Here is a 16,185-nt window from a genome sequence, read left to right on the forward strand (position 1 = left end):
TTTCTTGCCTAGATATCAATATAAAATGACAAAACATAACCCTAATCCATTGGATTAATTCGGTGAAACGGTTGGTAGGCGCCTCACTACCCGCCCCATTTGTTGAACAAGCAGCACAACTGCCCTTCTGGACTAATATATGGCGCTTGAGTGAAGATGGGCTGCTCCAATAGTAAACTAATCCCGCACAAAGATGGGACATCGCCCTATTCACTGAGGGACAACCAGATTCACAGAACACTTCCACGGTCATCAGTAGGTGACGACAGCAGCCAGTGTCCTATCGACATTAGGCAAGCTTTTAAAATCAAGCAATCTTGGAAGGGAATACGGCGAAATATGGAGGAGGCGGGCATGGAGATGTTTCTAAGGTTAGTTTATGTCAAACATAAAACATTCAATGTGAATACATTTAGGATTTTCAATATGAGTATGTCACATAAGAATATGAATATGCCATATAAAACATTCGACTACAGGACATTACCCCCCCCCCGCCAATTACCCCCCACCCCCCGGAAATTTTACCAACGCATTCACCCCCTTAGCAATTACCTAATTATCCCCTGAATAATTACCCCCCCCCCCAGTTATGATCCTAACTCTAACTCAAACTCTATACCTATTTATTTCCTTAATCCTAACCTTAAAATAATCTGGGAGTGATCTCCCCTAAACTTTCTCGAATATTCTTATATAACACTACGGGAGATGGCACCTCGGGATATAGACATGCTTTTTAATCCATTTTTAATTAGCCTACTTAAACTTTTAAAAATAAAATAGAATAGAATTTCGTAGAAAAAAGAATCGTGCACCAAGTGAACGCCAAACAATATGTGTATAATAGTACAGAATATTACTAGTGCTTTATATATTCACATATATTTGGAGAAATCGGAAATAGTTAAAATTACTTCCTAAACCTAGCTGTAACTGTACTCAAGTTATCGTGTTCACAGACACACCTACACACAAACCCACAGACACACCTACACACAAACCCACAGACACACACATACACACAAACACACGTACGGACGATATTGCAAAAATATGTCTTTCCGACTCAGGGAGGTGTAAAACGTCGAGATTTTTTTTTGCACGATTACAATACTTTCTCTACAGTGGCGTAGGCAGGAAGGAGGGGTTAGGGTTAGGGTGGTGGGGGGGTGGTGGTTACACCCCCCCCCCCCATGGACCCCTCTGTAAAAAAAATGTTTACAGTCATGATACCGCTGTTACTTATTTAAATCTATTTCTGAATCAGTATATATGTATAATTGTATAAGTATGTTTAGAACAGTCACCTAAAAACTGGCGCTATGTTCACTCTGAGTTGGTTATTCTCCCCTCCCCACCTCAACACCTAAAACGGGACATTAATGTTACACCTAGGTATACGCTGGGTAGGATTATTGACCTAAAGTGACCGGACAGCGGTGAATGAAGTTACCCCCCCCCCCTCCCAACCCACCCCAAACTGATCTGTTGGTACATTTGGGGAACCGCGTAATGAGGTACCAAAGAACCATGCCGCCAGAATCATAGCTTTTGAAAAAGGTAAAACTCTTTAAATATTGTTTTTGCAATTACTTGTAAAAAGAGGTGTGTGTGTGTGTGCAATACAGTGATCCAACCCAAACCTTATCATTATTTAAAAAATGATCTTTAAAGAACACAAAAAACAGTAGCTAATTTAAAAATGTGTGTATTGAACCATGAGATCAATGTTTTAGATTAAATGTAGGATATTATTTAAAATGTTTCACCTATTAAATTTAGTTTCAATGCAACATTGAAAAGCGTGATTTTATACCAACTCTGATTTTAAACAAATAGCATTATGCTTTAAGATTTTAGCATTTATGATGACAATATATTTAATTCTGATTGTAGAAAACATATTTTTTAAAAACGAATAGTGTAAAGCAACTATACTACATACAAAAATAATTATTGATCTGTTTTGACATTTACAATTAAATTTGTAGAAATATACATAGTTACATTAAGAGAGTGATTATTTCCCATAATTCGTTAGTCTTAATATTCTAGGAATCATTATATCAAATAGTTTTTACAAGGATTACAAAACAGATTGTGTTGCGTTCATTATATATATATATATATATATATATATATATATATATATATATATATATATATATATATATTGTTTAGAGTGATAAATTGTTTTGTTTTGTCGGCATACATTTTTTTCTCTTATTTCTTATACTACTTTCAATTTATTATATATATATATATATATATATATATATATATATATATATATATATATATATATATATATATATAATGATGGAAAAATGTGAACCCCCCCCCCCCCCCCATGAGACGATCCTGGCTCAGGGGCGGAACTACAGTGCCGCCAGACCCCGCATTGCGGGGGGCCCAAGACGTTTAGGGGCCCGCAGCCGACCATAATCAATTTTTTTACAGTTAAAAAAAAAACTTCTTGCATTTTTGACTTGATGGATGTTTTGTAAAAAGAATACTGCAGCTGCTGTTTGATTATCTTTATTCTATAGACACCATCTCGAGTCCTCTTTCTCCTACAATCAAACATGCTGTTGTCGGCAAAATTCTTTTGAAAATAAATCCATCGTGTGAAAGATACGCAAACGGTCAAACCACTTCCATGACTTATTTCCCTTTTTAAATAGTCAAATATGTGTGCTCTTCAGCACCTTTTAATAGATTTGCATTAAACAAATTAAAAAGCAATTACTTCTCTTAATTATTATTTTTTTAAAAAATACATAATAAAGAATGAAAAAGCATAAAACAGAAATGTACTTAAAACTAATAATATAAATACAAAAAAAACATAAAATAAACATACGGCGAGAAACCATTACACATACACAGCATTCATGCTTCATATCAGTGTTTCTTCCAGACTTTTTTCTCCGGGGGGGGGGCACTTTAAATTTTCGGGGGGGGGGGGGGGGGCGGACACTGTTCAAAGTATATATTTTATATTTTCCATATAAATTATATAAATTTCATTTCGTTCGGGGGGGGGGGGGGGGGGCGGGCGGTAAGAAACTCTGCTTCATATTATTTCGACTGACGTATTCCTTGGAGGCATTATAGCAAACATAGTACAACGGAGATTTTTTTTAACGGACTAGATCTAATAGCAGTCACACAAATGAAGTGGTGTAACTTGTTTTTACTTTTTAATAAAAACTAGGTATTTTTAATTATTTTTTTTAAAAACTCGAACAAGCCCGAAATGAGTATTCTATGTATATTTTCGTATATATATATATATAATGGGCCCCATATATATATATATATATATATATATATATATATATATATATATATATATATATATATATATATATATATATATATATATATATATGGGGCCCATTAAAATTCTTTGCGGGGTGGCCCTTTTTTTCTAGTTCCGCCACTGTCCTGGCTACGCCATTGATCAATACTAGTTCTAGAGTTGGCTAAAACAAAATGTTGCGCACCTAAAACATTTTTCAAATGATGGTATCTCAATAGTGCAAAAGTGTATGCACATTGAATAAATCGGGCTCTATCCGTTGATGGAAGAATAAAACTACTTTAAAGGCAGATAGGAAAGTTATTGAATTACAATTGGCGTTTATTTTCTCACTTGGTAAGTTCATGAAAAAGGATATTCGAAGCAATTTAAGAGAATATATCATTTTATAAATTCAAACTTATATTAAAAATAATTTCAAATCATGCAAAAAACTAGAGTGTAAATTGACGACAGTAGATCTAAATACCTAGATCTAGATCTCTAGAATAAAATCAAGTAATGCTTGCATCTAAGTTTAGTTAAAATTACAAGAATCAAACATTTACATTTGAAATGCCCATAATAAGCCTACCACTAAGACCGTGCAATAAAACAGCTAAGATATTCAAATCAATAATCAAAACATTGAGACGGTTCCACATGATAGCACATTTAGCTTTATCTAACTGTACCGCAACTGTTCCACATATTTCCCACACATTTGACAGTACGGCCAACCGTACCTAACTGTACCGCACTGGTCCAGTTATTTCCCACACATTTAACAGTACGGCCAACCGTACCTAACTGTACCGCCAGTTATTTCCCACACATTTGACAGTACGGCCAACCGTACCTAACTGTACCGCCAGTTATTTCCCACACATTTGACAGTACGGCTAACCGTACCTAACTGTACCGCACTGGTCCAGATATTTCCCACACATTTGACAGTACGGCCAACCGTACCTAACTGTACCGCCAGTTATTTCCCACACATTTGACAGTACGGCCAACCGTACCTAACTGTACCGCACTGGTCCAGATATTTCCCACACATTTGACAGTACGGCCAACCGTACCTAACTACCGGCACAAGTGTCCGAATGGGGGCGTTCAAAAAATCAATACTTGACCGCTCTGTGTCGGCACGCCAGACCGGAGCTTCACTTTATCCGCATGTCGTTACACACCAGTCATAGATTACACACCAGCCATAGATTACACACAGCCGTAGATTACACACCAGCCATAGATTACACACCAGCCATAGATTACACACCAGCCATAGATTACACACAGCCGTAGATTACACACCAGCCATAGATTACACACCAGCCATAGATTACACACCAGCCATAGATTACACACCAGCCATAGATTACACACCAGCCATGATTACACACCAGCCATGATTACACACAGCCATAGATTACACACCAGCCATAGATTACACACAGCCATGATTACACACAGCCATAGATTACACACCAGCCTTAGATTACACACAGCCATAGATTACACACAGCCATAGATTACACACCAGTCATAGATTACACACAGCCATAGATTACACACAGCCATAGATTACACACCAGCCATAGATTACACACCAGCCATAGATTACACACCAGCCATAGATTACACACAGCCATAGATTACACACAGCCATAGATTACACACAGCCATAGATTACACACCAGTCATAGATTACACACCAGCCATAGATTACACACCAGCCATAGATTACACACCAGCCATGATTACACACCAGCCATGATTACACACAGCCATAGATTACACACCAGCCATAGATTACACACAGCCATAGATTACACACAGCCATAGATTACACACCAGTCATAGATTACACACAGCCATAGATTACACACAGCCATAGATTACACACCAGCCATAGATTACACACCAGCCATAGATTACACACCAGCCATAGATTACACACAGCCATAGATTACACACAGCCATAGATTACACACAGCCATAGATTACACACCAGTCATAGATTACACACCAGCCATAGATTACACACCAGCCATAGATTACACACCAGCCATGATTACACACCAGCCATGATTACACACAGCCATAGATTACACACCAGCCATAGATTACACACAGCCATAGATTACACACAGCCATAGATTACACACCAGTCATAGATTACACACAGCCATAGATTACACACAGCCATAGATTACACACCAGCCATAGATTACACACCAGCCATAGATTACACACCAGCCATAGATTACACACAGCCATAGATTACACACAGCCATAGATTACACACAGCCATAGATTACACACCAGTCATAGATTACACACAGCCATAGATTACACACCAGCCATAGATTACACACCAGCCATAGATTACACATAGCCATAGATTACACACCAGCCATAGATTACACACCAGCCATAGATTACACACCAGCCATGATTACACACCAGCCATAGATTACACACCAGCCATGATTACACACCAGCCATAGATTACACACCAGCCATGATTACACAGTCCCAGTACACACTATACCCCGCTGGCATAGCTTGGCTCATAACATTTTCAGCGTTGCCAAATCGTGACGTCATTGTACGCGTGTGTTGTGTGCTAAAGAGAGCTAGGAGTTGAAGACTTTTTCTCTAGTTTAGTGCCTCGTTGTCCTATTGCTCAGGGTAAGATTTGGTCGAAACTAGTTTTGCCAACTATTCTGTTGAGATCTTTATAGGAACTGCGAAACCTTACCTGACCACTTGTGCTGTAAATCTGTTCCATCTTGTGCTGTAAATCTGTTCCATCTTGTGCTGTAAATCTGTACCATCGTGTGATGTAAATCTGTACCATCTTGTGCTGTAAATCTGTACCATCTTGTGCTGTAAATCTGTACCAATTTGTGCTGTAAATCTGTACCATCTTGTGCTGTAAATCTGTACCATCTTGTGATGTAAATCTGTTCCATCTTGTGTTTTAAATCTGTTCCATCTTGTGCTGTAAATCTGTTCCATCTTGTGCTGTAAATCTGTTCCATCTTGTGCTGTAAATCTGTTTCATCTTGTGTTGTAAATCTGTTCCATCTTGTGCTGTAAATCTTTACCATCTTGTGCTGTAAATCTGTACCATCTTGTGCTGTAAATCTGTTCCATCTTGTGTTGTAAATCTGTACCATCTTGTGCTGTAAATCTGTTCCATCTTGTGCTGTAAATCTGTACCATCTTGTGCTGTAAATCTGTACCATCTTGTGCTGTAAATCTGTTCCATCTTGTGTTGTAAATCTGTACCATCTTGTGCTGTAAATCTGTTCCATCTTGTGCTGTAAATCTTTACCACTATATTCTGTAAATCTGAATTTAGCAGTAAAGCTTTTCCCACTTGTATTGTCAATGTGTTGTAAAGAAACAAGGCTTTGATCTGTAAATGTGTTGCAAAGAAACAAGGCTTTGATCTGTAAATGTTTTCATACTGTGTTCACCATTGAGATGTGCCCAGCTTGTAGAGTAAGGGAGATAATGTGGGCTGTGTGAATGACGACTGGCCGCGGTGCTCTGACCCGTTTCTCGATATATCGATCCAGTGAAACCGATTTCTTTTCAGGTACCACCGTCTTCTTCTAGCTTATGCGCTCTTGAAGGTCTATGTACAATGGATTGTATGTGAGACTTAGACAGGATTCTATGTAAGACGAGGAATGTCTTTATGCTGCTATGGCTTGTGGTAGCGTTACTTAGTGCCCGATTGGCCTACTGCTGATAAGGATCTTCAGTTAGGAAAGGATGAACCATTGGATACGTTGATAAGTGGATAAGTGGATAAGTTTGTGTCGAGTGAGACGTTCCGTGGATCTACGTTTTTGCGTGTTTCGAGGGTTTGAGGCGAGGAAATGAAAGCTTTATTTCGTTGTTGTCAGTGTGGAGATGACACCAGTAGCAATGACAACAACAACAAAGGTCTGAGTTTCTCAGAGTTGGACGAGAAGAAAGTCATCACAACCGACAACCGGAGCGGGCTCAACGTCCGGCAAGTCTTTTCACTCAAACAGTCGTGGAAGGGGGTGATGCGAGATGAAGTAGCTTTTGGCGTGGAGATGTTTGTTAGGTAGGTCACTGCTAGTTTGATGGATTAAGGTTAGGTATAAGCTCACTTGCTTCATGTGTTAAGGTTAGTGTAAGCTATGTATTACCTACATTGAGGGTTTAAGATTAGATTAAGGCTAATTTGCTTTTGTATTATCTTTCTTTATGGGTTAAGGTGTAATGCATTATTCTTTTGCATAAGGGTTAGGGTTTGGGTTAGGGTTAGGGTTTGGGTTTTTTGTTTGGGTTAGGGTTAGGGTTAGGGTTGGGTTAGGGTTGGGTTAGGGTTGGGTTAGGGTTGGGTTAGGGATGGGTTAGGGTTGGGTTAGGGTTGGGTTAGGGTTGGGTTAGGGTTGGGTTAGGGTTGGGTTAGGGTTGGGTTAGGGTTAGGGTTTGAGTTTTTTTTTGGGTTAGGTATGGTAAAACTTTCGACAAGGGTTAGTGTTAGAGTTAGGGTTGGGTTGGGTTAGGGTTGGATTAGGGTTGGATTAGGGTTGGGTTAGGGTTGGGTTAGGGTTGGGTTAGGGTTGGGTTAGGGTTGGGTTAGGGTTAGGTTATTGTTGGGGTTGGGGTTGGGATAGGGTTGGGATAGGGTTGGAACATGTCGAGTTCTTCCACTAATGTATAGCTCAATACAACAAACTTGATAATACCAATGAGGATAATAAATAATAACTCTAACCCTAACCAAAGCCGGTCAAATAATTGAAATAAACACATCTTATACAACTCTGATCTAATGAATTCTTTTATTTCAAACATTCGAATATTAACCTCTGGGGACATTGCTTGTTATATTTGCTAAAGCCCCCACCCCGTTCCTTACGCACACGTTTGTGTCTGATTGCTTTGGGATATGATATTATATGTATTCACCAATTTCTTCAAGTTAGGTTTAAGGTAATTTTTTAGTATACAACTAATCGCGTTGCCGCTATATAGGCCTACCACCACCCTACCACCACCCTACCACCACCCTACCACCACACTACCACAACACAACCACCACACTACCACCACACTACCACAACACAACCACCACACTACCACCACCCTACCACCACACTACCACCACACTATCACCACACTACCACCACCACACTACCACACTACGACACTACCAACACTACCACCACAATACCACCACACTACCCACACTACCACACTACCACCACACTACCACCACACTACGACACTACCAACACTACCACCACAATACCACCACACTACCCACACTATCACCACACTACCACCACAATACCACCACACTACCACCACACCTCAACACTACCACCACAAATACCACCACACTACCCACACTACACCACACTCTACCCACCACAATACCACCACACTACCACCACACCACCACCACACTCCACCACCCACCACCCACCACCACACTCACCCACTACTCACACTACCTCCCTCCTCACCACCCTCCACCACACTCACCACACCGCCACACCACACTACCACCACACTACCTCCCACTACCTTCACACTACCACCACACTACCTCCACACTATCACCACACTACCACCACACCACCACTCTACCACCACACTACCACCACACAACCACCACACCACCACACTACCACCACACTACCACCACACTACCACCACACTATCACCACACCACCACACTACCACCACACTACCACCACACTACCACCACACAACCACTACACTACCACCACACTACCACACTACCACCACACAACCACCACACTACAACCACACTACCACCACACTACCACACTATCACCACACTACCACACTACCACCACACTACCACACTACCACCACACTAACACCACACTACCACACTACAGCCACACCACCACACTACTACACTACTACACTACCACCACTACCACCACAATACCACCACACTACCACCACACTATCACCACACTACCACCACACCACCTCAATACCACCACACCACCACACTACCACCATACCACCACACTACCACCACACCACCACACTACCACCACACTACCACCACACTACCACCACACTACCACCACACCACCTCAATACCACCACACCACCACACTACCACCATACCACCACACTACCACCACACCACCACACTACCACCACACTACCACCACACTACTACCACACTAACCCTAACGCTAAACCTAACCCACCACCCTACCACCACACTAACACCACACTGCCACACCACACTACCACCACACTACCTCCACACTATCACCACACTACCACCACACTACCACCACACCACCACTCTACCACCACACTACCACCACACCACCACACCACACCACAACACTATCACCACATCACCACACTACAACCACACCACCACCCTACCACCACACTACCACCACACCTCCACCACACTACCACCACACTACCACCACACTACCACCACACTACCACCACACTACCACCACACTACCACCACCCTACCACCAAAACACCACACAACCACCACCACACAACCACCACCACACAACCACCACCACACTACCACCACACTATCACCACACTACCAGCACACTACAACCACACTACCATCACACGACCACCACCCTACCACCACACCACCACACTACCACCACACTACCACCACACTACTACCACACTAACCCTAACGCTAAACCTAACCCACCACCCTACCACCACACTAACACCACACTGCCACACCACACTACCACCACACTACCTCCACACTATCACCACACTACCACCACACTACCACCACACCACCACTCTACCACCACACTACCACCACACCACCACACCACACCACAACACTATCACCACATCACCACACTACAACCACACCACCACCCTACCACCACACTACCACCACACCTCCACCACACTACCACCACACTACCACCACACTACCACCACACTTCCACCACACTACCACCACACTACCACCACCCTACCACCACCCTACCACCATTCTACCACCACACTACCACCACACAACTACCACCACCCTACCACCACACCACCACACTACCACCACACTACCACCACACCACACTACCACCACACCACACTACCACCACCACACCACACAACTACCACCACCCTACCATCACAACACCACACTACCACCACACTACCACCACACTACCACCATTCTACCACCACACTACCACCACACTACCACCACACTACCACCACACTACCACCACACTACCACCACACTACCACCACACTACCACCACACTACCACCACACTACCACCACACTACCACCACACTACCACCACACTACCACCACACTTCCACCACACTACCACCACACTACCACCACCCTACCACCACCCTACTACCATTCTACCACCACACCACTACACTACCACCACCCTACCACCACCCTACCACCACCACACCACCACACTACCACCACACTACCACCACACTACCACCACACTTCCACCACACTACCACCACACTACCACCACCCTACCACCACCCTACTACCATTCTACCACTCCACCACCCTACCACCACCCTACTACCATTCTACCACCACACCACTACTACCACCACCCTACCACCACCATACCACCACACACACCACAACAACCCACTACCACCCTACCACCACCCTACTACCATCTACCACCACACCACCTCACTACCATCACCCTACACTACACTACCACCACACAACCACTACACTACCACCACTACCACCCTACACTCCACCACCCTACCACCACACCACCACACTACCACCACACCACACTACCACCACACCACACTACCACCACCACACCACACAACTACCACCACCCTACCATCACAACACCACACTACCACCACACTACCACCACACTACCACCACACTACCACCACACTACCACCACACTACCACCACACTACCACCACACTACCACCACACTACCACCACACTACCACTACACTACCACCACACTACCACCACACTACCACCACACTACCACCACCCTATCACCCTACCACACTGAACACTTTATATTAGTCTATTCCCGGGGCACGATTGAGTATTAAAAACAATATAGACATTCTTTTTGTATGATCATATAATGCATGAAAATGAGTACATTTCTAAAGGATGCTCTTACATTTGAACCCAAAATGTATGGGCGCTATAACACTACAAACGGCCATATATTTCACCAAAGATCCCCCAAAAATCTAATTATAATAATATTGGCATAATTCCCCTTAGAATGCCCTTAAAATGTACATAAAAGCTTTAGAGTAACAATATTGATGGATGTAATTACTGTATCATGCCCTTCGATGGTATTACATGAATACAAGCACAATTACTTTCAATGCCCTTAAAATATTTAAAATGAAGATGGGCATACTTACCGTATGGATGCATTTAAAATGTATTGTAGAGTGAAGTGGGCATATTACTAGATGCTCTTAAAATACATTATAAAGAATAAACGAATAATTAATTTAAAGATGCTTCTACAGTGCATGGGAATAATTTGGTCACAAGTACTCTAAAAGATGCCCCTACACTATACTAAATAAATATCACAGACATTTATTAAGGGAATATCAATGACTACCATAGGACTACCCTTCACTGATGCCCGCCTTTTCTCTATAAGTTTTGCCATACAGACAGTGTAATCTCAAAACGAGTGACAGACGATTGAGTGTCAAATTTGTTTTGGGTGAGATCGGCAAACACATGGAGAGTTTTGATGACACCATGACACAACATATCGCAACTGTTTTTTAATTAAAAGAAAAAAATTCACCTCTTTTGAATGCCCCCTCCTCCCCTCCCCCCCCCCCCCCGTAGTAGATGCTCGGGGACCGCCCCCCCCCCCACTCTCTTTAGTATAACCTTTTTGTAAGTCGGAAAATATGGACTTTGTGGACAAGTTTTGTTTCTAAAATTAGTTTACAGACTTTTTAAAACTCCTGTCTAAAACTGGTGATTTTCTGAAATATTCTTTTCTAAATTCCAGATTTTTTTTCCAGACTGCGAACAAGCTCTGTATAATGTGTTATTCTAGCGTAAAGTACTACTTCCGGTCAACGGAAATTACTCAAAATTTGATAGAGTTACGGTACTCAAGTTATCGTGTTCACAGACATACACACATACACACAGATACACAGACATACGGACAAAATTGCAAAACTATGTTTTTGTAACCTAAGGAGCTGTAAAACGTCGAGATTTGTAAAAATCTCGATTTCGATTTTTTGCACGATTACAATACTTCCTCTATACTTCGTATACGTGAAAGTAAAAATCGAATGTCGAAAGGGATAAACAATACTAAAGAAGACATTAATGAGAGAGACACAATTAAACGACAAAATTCCTTATTTATTATTAGAGGTGTATGTAGATATACAATAAAAAATAAATAAATACCGCAATAATTAGGGTTAGGGTAGAGGTTTGGGTTATTTTAATGGTTACCGTAAAGGTTAGGGTTAGGGTAAAGGTTAGGGTAAGGGTAAAGGTTAGGGTCATTATAAGGGTTTTATTTCCAGTTGAAATAAGGTCTCGAATCAAGTTCCGTTTGGGGTAAAATTAACTTCGTAATAAACTTCCGATTTCGGTTAAATACCCAGTTTAATTTCCGTTACCGGAAATTTCCGTTTCCGGATATGTTTCGGTTTCTGTATTAAATTGCGTATTAATTTGAAATTTTACTTTCGGGCTAAATTTTTATTTCATTTTAAAATTTCCGTATCAGGTTAAAATGCCTGTTCCGAAAATGGTAAGATTAAGGTTCAGATTTCAGTTAAGGTTCCGTCTCCGTTAAAATTTCGGTTCTCGTTAAAATTTAGTTACTGGTTTAATTTTCGTTTCCGGTTAAGTTTTGGTTTGAGATATATTTCATTTCCGGTACAGATGTTTCGATTTGGGTTAGGGTTAGGGTTAGATGTTGATTTTGCTTTACAAAAAGATAGGAACTTTGTTCATGTTCAAGAAATAGAAAAGATGCTATAAGGGGGAGGGGGGGGGGGGGCTATAATGATATAAACAGGAAAATGAGTAGATAAATCTTAAAACACTTCAAATAGAAAGAATTTATATGAACGGGTAATGCAAGAAATGTTAAGAAACGACGCGACAGGGTCTCACGATTCTCCGAACTTCAACGTTAGAGATCAGATACTTTGACTTGACTGAATTACTTCAACGTGAGGGGTCAGATACTTTGACTTGACTGAATTACTTCAACGTGAGAGGTCAGATACTTTGACTTGACTGAATTACTTTTTGCCTGGCTCCACGAATCACGAACTTTTATGTCGCTATTTGATCAGGAAAATAGCATAGGGTTAGGGTTTGGGTTAGGATTAGGGTTAGGATTAGGGTTAGGGTTAGGATTAGGATTTGGGTTAGGGTTAGGATTAGGATTTGGGTTAGGATTAGGGTTAGGGTTAGGGTTAGGATTAGGATTTGGGTTAGGGTTAGGGTTAAGATTTGGGTTAGGATTAGGGTTAGGGTTAGGGTTAGGATTAGGATTTGGGTTAGGGTTAGGATTTGGGTTAGGATTTGGGTTAGGATTAGGGTTAGGGTTAGGGTTAGGGTTAGGGTTAGGATTTGGATTTGGGCTAGGGTTAGGGTTAGGGTTAGGGTTAGGATTAGGATTAGGATTAGGATTTGGATTAGGGTTAGGGTTAGGATTAGGATTTGGATTTGGGTTAGGGTTAGGGTTAGGGTTAGGATTTGGGTTAGGATTAGGGTTAGGGTTAGGGTTAGGATTTGGGTTAGGGTTAGGGTTTGGGTTTGGATTAGGATTAGGGTTAGGGTTAGGATTTGGGTTAGGATTTGGGTTAGGATTAGGGTTAAGGTTAGGGTTAGGGTTAGGGTTAGGATTAGGATTTGGGTTAGGATTTGGGTTAGGATTTGGGTTAGGATTAGGGTTAGGGTTAGGATTTGGGTTAGGGTTAGGATTAGGGTTAGGGTTAGGATTAGGATTTGGGTTAGGGTTAGGGTTAGGATTTGGGTTAGGATTAGGGTTAGGATTTGGGTTAGGGTTAGGGTCAGGATTTGGGTTAGGATTAGGGTTAGGGTTAGGATTAGGATTAGGATTAGGATTTGGGTTAGGGTTATGATTAGGATTTGGGTTAGGATTAGGGTTAGGGTTAGGGTTAGGGTTAGGATTAGGATTAGGATTAGGGTTAGGGTTAGGATTAGGATTAGGATTTGGGTTAGGGTTAGGGTTAGGGTTAGGATTAGGATTAGGATTTGGGTTAGGGTTAGGATTAGGATTTGGGTTAGGGTTAGGGTTAGGATTTGGGTTAGGATTAGGGTTAGGGTTAGGATTAGGATTTGGGTTAGGGTTAGGGTTAAGGTCAGGATTAGGATTTGGGTTAGGGTTACGGTTAGGATTAGGATTTGGGTTAGGGTTAGGATTAGGATTAGGATTAGGATTAGGATTAGGATTAGGATTAGGATTAGGATTAGGATTAGGATTTAGGTTAGGATTAGGGTTAGGGTTAGGATTTGGATTAGGGTTAGGATTAGGATTAGGGTTAGGGTTAGGATTAGGGTTAGGGTTAGGGTGTGGGTTAGGATTTGGGCTTGGGTTACCGAGACCAGAGGCGTAGCGAATGGGGGGGGGCAGGCGGTACATATGTCCCCGGGCGCCAACCTTATGGGGCGCTAGAGGGCGCCAAAATGAGTTTGAAAAACAAAATAAAATATTATTTTAGCTGCATTTGTGCTTTATAAATATACACAAATATATGAGGGGGGTCTGCAAATCGAAAGTTTGAGGGGGGGGTGCAACTCGATAGTTCGAGCGGGGGTGCAAAATTTGTTTGTCCCCGGGCGCCGGGAATGGTCGCTACGCCTCTGACCGAGACTAACCCTAACCCTAAACCTCACTTCAATTGCTTGTCTTCTTTAGAGCATAAAAGAACGTACCGTTTATTTCTCTTTTTGCTAGTTTCCTAGAGTTACTTATTCAATTACCTCTAGATCTATAGTAAAAAACTTTTAAATGTGTAAAAAAAATTAAAAATTACATTTTTTTTCTATAGGTCTATACCCTAACCCTAACACATGGAGCACGCATATTACAAATCCATTAGACCAGTACGGCTTAAGTACGTAATCAGCTAACCCTAAGCTCGCGTTAATCTCGGGTGTGTGTGTGTGTGTGTGTGATGCCCCGCCCTAGATTAGCCTGAGCTGACGAGGTGAGAAAACAAAAGCGCCTCTGTTGGGCCAAAATGTTGGCGTTACCACATGGCTGTTGGAGCGCAGAAATTTGACAAGCGGCGCTTGTAGAATTTGGCCAACCGGGCCACTGGTGGCCAACCGGGCCACTGGTGGCCAGTTAAGTCAGGCAAGAGCCAGTTGCTCACGTGCGTGTTGATCCCGTCACGTGATACTTGTCACGTGTAGTTCTTGGATTTCAAGTTGTTTTTAGTGTGATAGACCACATTTGACTTGATTAGTGTGATAGACCACATTTGACTTGATTAGTGTGATAGACCACATTTGACTTGATTAGTGTGATAGACCACATTTGACTTGGCTAGTGCGATAGACCACATTTGACTTGATTAGTGCGATAGACCACATTTGACTTGATTAGTGTGATAGACCACATTTGACTTGGTTAGTGTGATAGACCACATTTGACTTGGTTAGTGTGATAGACCACATTTGACTTGGTTAGTGTGATAGACCACATTTGACTTGGCTAGTGTGATAGACCACATTTGACTTGATTAGTGAGATAGACCACATTTGACTTGATTAGTGTGATAGACCACATTTGACTTGGT

The 16,185-nt window shown here is 41.8% G+C and overlaps 1 protein-coding gene across 4 annotated transcripts in view; it reads left to right on the top strand.

Annotated features, from left to right (window-relative positions):
• The first annotated feature begins 246 nt into the window (after window positions 1-246).
• Window positions 247-16,185, top strand: part of LOC131935721 (neuroglobin) — a 30,182-nt gene continuing 14,243 nt past the window's right edge. For 2 of the 4 annotated variants that reach the window (XR_009385972.1, XM_059292309.1), the window contains exons 1-2: window positions 247-371; window positions 6,924-7,424. Coding sequence is in view for 3 of the 4 variants with exons in the window: in XM_059292309.1 (XP_059148292.1) it covers window positions 7,210-7,424 (215 nt within the window). In the remaining variant the exon portion in view is untranslated. Of the gene's footprint in view, window positions 372-3,582; window positions 3,665-5,917; window positions 6,008-6,923; window positions 7,425-16,185 lie in introns of those variants that run through there. The other 2 variants (XM_059292310.1, XM_059292312.1) reach the window with 2 other exon arrangements.

Source organism: Physella acuta, unplaced genomic scaffold (assembly GCF_028476545.2).
Source record: "Physella acuta isolate Inbredline_101_S28 unplaced genomic scaffold, ASM2847654v3 ptg000155l, whole genome shotgun sequence".
In the NCBI taxonomy this organism is placed as follows: domain Eukaryota; kingdom Metazoa; phylum Mollusca; class Gastropoda; family Physidae; genus Physella; species Physella acuta.